The sequence below is a fragment of the Echeneis naucrates genome, chromosome 24, assembly GCF_900963305.1.
Source record: "Echeneis naucrates chromosome 24, fEcheNa1.1, whole genome shotgun sequence".
Classification (NCBI taxonomy): Eukaryota; Metazoa; Chordata; class Actinopteri; order Carangiformes; family Echeneidae; genus Echeneis; species Echeneis naucrates.
The window spans coordinates 6,337,872-6,344,690 of record NC_042534.1 but is presented as its reverse complement, the minus strand read 5'-3'; the positions used below and the strand labels follow the sequence as shown (position 1 = coordinate 6,344,690).

Sequence of the window (6,819 nt, the reverse complement as noted above, 5' to 3'; positions counted from 1 at the left end):
AAACCCACAGCAGAGTAGTAGGCTACTACAGTTTTGGTGAATTTGTACTGCGGGCATTTTCATTTGATTCTACACTACAGCTCAACTTCTTCTACACCGTTTTTAAAGACACAACTTGTGCTTCAATTCATTTACGTCAGAGGATCCTATTAAAAATAAGAACATCTGAAAAACACGATGCTTTGTCATGGATTAAATTAGATATAAAATTATCTAGGCTACATTCATTAAAATTTTACAATTTAAACTTTCAAGTGGCACTAATATAACGAACTGACAGGTGCTGTTACCGTTTATTTTTTTTTTTTTATCCTTTATGCTGTTTTCCTCCTGTAGATATTCTACTTCTAATTTTACAATGTAAGAAAACAGTCAATGTGCTGTTGATAACATATAGACTCTATTACCTATTCAAGGTATCCAAATGTATGCAGCCTACAGTAAAAAAAAAAAAGGCAGAGAAATGGTTTATCAATACTAACAAAAATAAATATGACCAATACTAACAACCAAACAAATGATAAATAAACCTTTATTTGTTTACTTGAATGTAATCATTTTTTAAAAATAGTTTTTTATGTCGGGTACCCACGTTTGTGAACTTGACGTTTGACCAAATGAGGTTCCGTAGAACGGATACGCCATCTTGTGGACGAGCGGCTTTAATGACACCTCGGGACAAAACGCGTTTTTGCGCGCACGGCTTCCGTACAAACTCACATGCGACAACAGGAAGGTCAGACATGGCAGCCTGCGTCAAGGGGCTCGACAAGTTTACCTTTTCCCTGAGACTGATACGAAACCTCCAGCTCCAAAATGAACGTAAGCCACCTTTAAACGACCCGCTCTCGTTTTTACTTGACAGGTTACAAAAAAAAAAAAAAAAAAAAGATGGCGTTTAAGTCGTAACGTTTCTAAGCGGGTTAGCTAATAGGCTAACAATAACATTTCTAAACACTAGGGTGACCAACCCCGGTTCATTTTTTCTGTATGAATGTGAGTGAGACGTGTGTACCTAAAAGTATTTTTGCTCTTTTCAGGCTATTTGTCCACGTCTCTGTGTCGCTCTGCACCGGAGAGCAACGCCGACCCACCCAGATTCATTCCTCCATCGAAACCTGTCATCATAGATAAAACTCAACCCGAAGCATCTAAACGAAAGTACGATTTTTCTACCTGAAACAGAGACTCCGTGACAATCTGTGACACCCTTACCTCCAACACCTCCTCTCTCTGTCTCCCAGGTTCCTGAGCCCGGAGTTTATCCCCCCACGACAGAGGACAGATCCGGTGAAGTTTTCCATGGAGAGGAAAGACATGATCCGCAGGCGGAAGGTGCTCGACATCCCTGAATTCTACGTAGGTAAGAAACTGGTGGCCGGTTTGATTCCCACTGCGAGCCTGGGGTGCAGACCTGGAGAATATCACTTGTGCTCTTTACCTCCTCCACGTTTAATTACTGCAACTCATGTCTGAGACTGTAATTGCAGTCAGTGCTGTGACGCTACTAACATGCTGTTAGAGAGGAGGCCACATTGCCACAGTATTAACGGCTGTCTGTGTGAATGCTCTGATCTGTTAACCCGCCAGATTTTGGCAGCATAAGGATGTCAAAGATGCACCGGATTGCAACCAGTGTCCTGTTTAAATTCCTCTTTCATTTCTCTATAGTAAGGTATACTGGGTCTACAGTCATTTCTAATCTTGTTTATTCCTTTAGAAGAGTCTGGCCAGTTGTATTTACATTTAGAGAAATTTATAGATAGAAATAATGTGGATTAAGATTATTTTATTGTAATTGCATTAATGCAAATTGCTTCTCATTGTTTCAAGGGAGTATTCTGGCAGTGACCATGGCTGACCCTAATGCCAGTGGAAAAGTTAACCGCTTCGTTGGAATTTGTATCCAGCGGGGTGGAAAAGGATTGGGTGCCACATTTGTCCTAAGAAACATCATTAATAACCAAGGTGAGGTTTGTGTATTGTTACTGGTGTGACAAATGTCTACTGTAACGTCACAGACTGTATCTCTTGTTTTGTGAGTTAGACAAAAAGAGAAAAAAAAAAGAAAATTGACCAAAATATTCTTATACTCTCCAAAAACACCAGTGTTATAATGTAACTGTGTGTGTATGTGTGTCTATCACCCAGGTGTAGAGATTTGCTATGAGGTGTACAGTCCTCGAATCCAGAAAATTGAGGTGCTGAAGCTGGAGAAAAGGCTTGATGACAACCTGATGTATCTTAGAGATGCACTGCCTGAGTACAGTACTGTGGACCCTGACATGAAACCTGTGAACTATTCCCACACTGGAGAGGTCCCTGTCAATAAGGTGTGATATCTTCAAGACTCATGCAGAAATGATACTTTTTAAAAAAGAGAAATGTTGATTTTAAATCAGGCTTTTACAGCCCAAATTCAGACTTTAATGTTTAAAATAAAGCATGCTGAGATGTTAAATGATTGTCACTCTCTATTTACCAGATTAAAGTAAGGATGCGCCCCAAACCATGGTCAAAACGTTGGGAACGACCCAACTTCGATATCCAGGGCATCCGCTTCGACCTGTGCCTGACTCCAGAACAGATGGCGCATGCTCAGAAGTGGGCAAAGCCATGGGAGGAATATGACATGCTGAAGGAGTATGACACGTCCCAATTGGAGAAGGAAATCTTCCTTGAGGTCCAACAGGAGATGAACAAGTGAGGAAGAGCCTCCGAAAATCATACACAAACTTTGTTCACTTTAACCATCAAAACAGGAGTAAGAAAAGACAGGAATGGGAGTTTTGAATTTAAGTGGAACAGTCTGCTGGAAGTTCAACCAGATTTGAATCACAGCCACACTTGTGCATGTAGGTAGGAGCCGATATGGACACTGATGTCATCTTCTGAGAAGTTTCTCTTATCCACGAGTCAGTCATTGGCCTAAGGTGGGATTTCCTCCATTTTGCAGATGCTAAGTGACTTCTATAATAAAAGATATTAAGCCTCCCAACTTTGGAATTACAAACTGTTGTCTTGAGTTTGTCCTGAGTTATAGCAGTCTTTTGGCTGGAGTCTTGACACCAGGTGGCACTATTTCTCTATTTATGTTACACCTATCGGTTGCATAACAGCCTTTGTTGTGATGCGTGTGTCCCTCAAACAGTGTTTTGAGGGAAATTCCTGCCATGCAGAATAAACAGAGATTTGTTATTTCAGCTGAAAAAAATGACGAGAGGCCTGCTACCATAAATCCAAGTTAACTGAATTTTAAAACTGATCTTTTCCCATAAGTAGTTGTTTTAGATTTAATGGGGATCTGACTTCAACTTGATAAGGAGTCAAAATAAGTCAGTAAACATGCTTCTTGCCTCAAGCCCTAGCACCCTGATCCTTTTAAAAAAAAAAAAAAAAAAAAAAAGTGGTGGGGGCAAGGACACCCGGTAGTATTTTTCTGTTGTGGATGGAAAATTGTGGTGTTGAGATGGTATGTTAGAGCGTCAGTTGGGTAGTATAAAAACACTTGGAGTCCTTATGTTATGTCTGCTCTCTGTGAATGTGTGTGTATGTGTATAAACACGCTGAATGAGCCCCTGCACTCTAATTTCTTCATATTACAGGATGGGACGTGGAGAAAATGGTCTCTAATACAGGAGTAGCAGATGTTTACTGAGCTCATTACGGACCACACAGATTCCCAGCGTGGAGATACAGTGGAATAAAGGCAGTGATTATTCCTCTTGCATTTAAAGCCATGGGGTGGAAGAAAGCTTTTAACGTCAGTATACAGCAACTCCAGTTTTTTTTTTTTTTTTTTTTTGAATGGAGCTAAAGACTGTCAATTTTTTTGTTTGGCCAAATCCTCTGCACCTGCTGAATCACTCCATCAGTCTATCTCAGTCCCAGTGTCGTATATAATACCTTTATCCCAATTGTTGACTTTCCACCTAGTTTATTCTGCCCAATCAGACCTGACCTGCAGCAACCAAAAACCCACTCCAGCTGCCTCTGTGTACAGTAGACTGAGAGCTTGCCCTAAATATTGTCATTACACTGCCCACTGAACCAGCTGGCCCTTTCACCTTTTCATTTCTCACTCTCAGTATTTCTGCTCGCGACTGATTGATGTTCACATGCAGAGGCGGCAACAGAAATGTTTATCCTACAGCACGTTGTCGGGTCTAGAAGCATTCCACGGTGACACCACTGAACTGGTAAACCTGTTCAAACCACAAAGTTACTCAGAGTTACTGCAGCAAGGAAACTTCCTGCTTCCGTCCGTGTCTGTGTGTGTTAAATACTTCATGGCTGTGATCTCCGCTGTATGTGCCTCCCATGCCCTCAGGTTGACTTCTCTGCACCTGGAGTGAAGTTAAAGCCCCTTGGCTGGGAAAGAAGATCAAACACCAGGTCCCCCCCCGCCCCAGCCCCCCTCTCTCTCTCCTTCAGACCCACACATACATACACAGACCAACTTGCAGACAGACTATCATATCAGCATTTCGCAGACAGCCACCTCAAATGCGCCAACTGTTAACGTCTGGGAAAGCCTGTCTGTCAATCCTCGTGTGAAACTTGATATGCTCCATTCACGGATGCTGTGGAATTGGGGAGGGGCATGCAGGTTTGGGAGCCCATAATCCCACCCCTTAATAACAACCAACTGTAAAGCATGGTGGGCCGATGATAGCTACAGTGCCACACTACTATGAAGGTCAGCACAGGAATGTAGGGAGGGACATACTCCTCTCATCTGTCTTCCTCCCCTCCGCCGGTGCTCCCACGACCTTCATCTCTTTCCTTCTACGAAGGGTGGGGGGCACAAGCTTTGAAAAGGAGCTAGGCTGATGAATTGGAAAGGATGTGATACAGGGTGCACAACAACTCCCACAGGCTGCGATTTTAGGCTGCACCAGTAATACACCTATCAAGAGTGTAGGTCTCTATCATCTCTGTCGATGTGTGATTTCTTTTTCCCCCGTCTGTTGGTCCTGGGAATTTAGTTTGACTCTGTCTGTCTCTGTCAGCAAGTGTGAACTGTGTTTGAGCTGTCAGTGTGTGTATGACAAGTGCAACGGGATACTGGGCCACCCATAGGCCCCAGGTAAATTACACCCTGTCACTGTGTGTGTATGTGCGCGCGTACATGTTTGCTTGTGCATGTGTTACTTGGGGGCCACCCGTAGTCCTTGGTAAATTACACACTTGAGTTTCACCATATGTTTCCAGTGAAAAGACACGACCGTCTGCTCCTCTCCGACTGTCCCATGGGCCCGACAGGGACTCCTGCTGCCATCACTCTCTCTTTGTTACACACTCACACAGACGACCTGACAGTGCGACAGCTGTTCGGAAACATTACAGTGCAAGCAGCTGATGCCTGTAGTTTAAAAGGCACACATCACGGTCATTTTAATAAAAGGATCCTGTGTGTGTGGAGTGGGTTTGGCAGCGCTTCCATGGTCAGCAGTTCATTTCCAGTTGGGATAAAGCATCTTAAATTGTGCAGATATAAGTGTCCATCAAATGGCGCTTCATCAACAATGATTTCAGAACAGTTCCATTAATGTCAGCTGAGTAAGAATGACTGCACAGCAAAGGCCCGGGATCACTTGGAAGAATATTCCAGAAATATGAACAGCCTTCCCCCAAACCGTTCTGAAACCAGGAGAGGGGGTGGGGTGGGGGGTCTGAACACAACAATACAACATTTATGCCTGCTTTATATTGTGATTGGCCAGCCATGCAGAGTTTAGATCAGAACCAGAAAGTCATGTCAGGCTCTCTATAGTTCAAGTGCATAGTTTTCCCACAGTTAAATTGTATTGGTCAACAAGTGGCACAACTTATTCTCTACAGGGAAAACCAGACTTTTAATTCTTTCCAGAAAGATTTAAGAGACATTAAAAAAGTGTTGGTTGGCCTTTTTTTTTTTTTTTTTTTTTACTATACTATAAAATCATTTATGATTTCTAAAGAAGAACTGAATGTTTCACATTTTGATAGATACATTCTATCTATCTATATATGTGTGAAACTATAATGTTTTGATACAACTGACATATAGTTCTGTTAATGTACAAAGAGATAATAGAGCTTATTTCTCTAGAAAAGACCTCTAAGGCCATGCTGTTGTCCATTATAAGCATAAACACAAGTACTACACTTTATTTGAAACAGTCCACCTACAGCCTTCTGCTGCTGGAAATACTCACTAGACTATCAAAAACGTATTAATCCACATCTAACAATAGTCCCCAACAAATGTACGACTTACTCCTGTTCTGATAATGTTTACTAAAAGCTACAGTGCCCAGCTGTTTTAGGAACTGCAGATGAAAACGAAGATCCGTCACATGTAACACATTTATCCTTCATCACTGTTTGGCAGTGCAGCATGCGGACTCGATGGATGTTATCTGTTTAACGGCACAATTACTTGCCCCATTACTGCTGTGTGGGCTGCACTAGTAAAAACAGAGAAGGGTTTAACAGCTTGTGCCTTGATAAATAGCGAGTTGAAGTGGCCCCTTGGTCATATGATCAGAAGAACACTGTGACCAGACCTGAGGTGAAAATAATTCTTAAACCTTTTGTTGGAACGTAATCCAGTCAGATGTCAGATAATCACAGAGACCACTTAAATTTAAAATATGTCTGCATGGCCTGTACTGTACAGCAGGTAAGATTGGATACTTAAATACTACAGTGAGACAGTTACACAATGCTGCCAGAACAAAGAAGACAGCGTTGAGTCTATGCTGAGCGGCTGAGAAGCACTGAGGTGAGAGAAAGAGCAAATCATCAGCGTTGTTTCAGCACTGTTTTCCTTGT

The 6,819-nt window shown here is 42.2% G+C and overlaps 1 protein-coding gene across 1 annotated transcript; it reads left to right on the top strand.

Moving 5' to 3' along the window:
* The first annotated feature begins 717 nt into the window (after positions 1-717).
* Positions 718-3,359, top strand: mrpl19 (mitochondrial ribosomal protein L19). Its single transcript, XM_029496774.1, has 6 exons — positions 718-822; positions 1,041-1,161; positions 1,245-1,363; positions 1,834-1,968; positions 2,152-2,333; positions 2,486-3,359. The coding sequence occupies exons 1-6, from the start codon at positions 744-746 to the stop codon at positions 2,705-2,707; spliced, it is 858 nt and encodes a 285-aa protein (XP_029352634.1). The 5' UTR covers positions 718-743; the 3' UTR covers positions 2,708-3,359.
* The last annotated feature ends 3,460 nt before the right edge of the window (positions 3,360-6,819 follow it).

Excerpts from the sequence above, each read along its gene's own strand:
- mrpl19 (XM_029496774.1), top strand. The coding sequence starts at position 744 with ATGGCAGCCTGCGTCAAGGGGCTCGACAAGTTTACCTTTTCCCTGAGA. Across the intron at positions 823-1,040 it reads CCTCCAGCTCCAAAATGAAC|GCTATTTGTCCACGTCTCTG; the intron begins GTAAGCCACCTT and ends TGCTCTTTTCAG. Across the intron at positions 1,364-1,833 it reads CATCCCTGAATTCTACGTAG|GGAGTATTCTGGCAGTGACC; the intron begins GTAAGAAACTGG and ends CATTGTTTCAAG.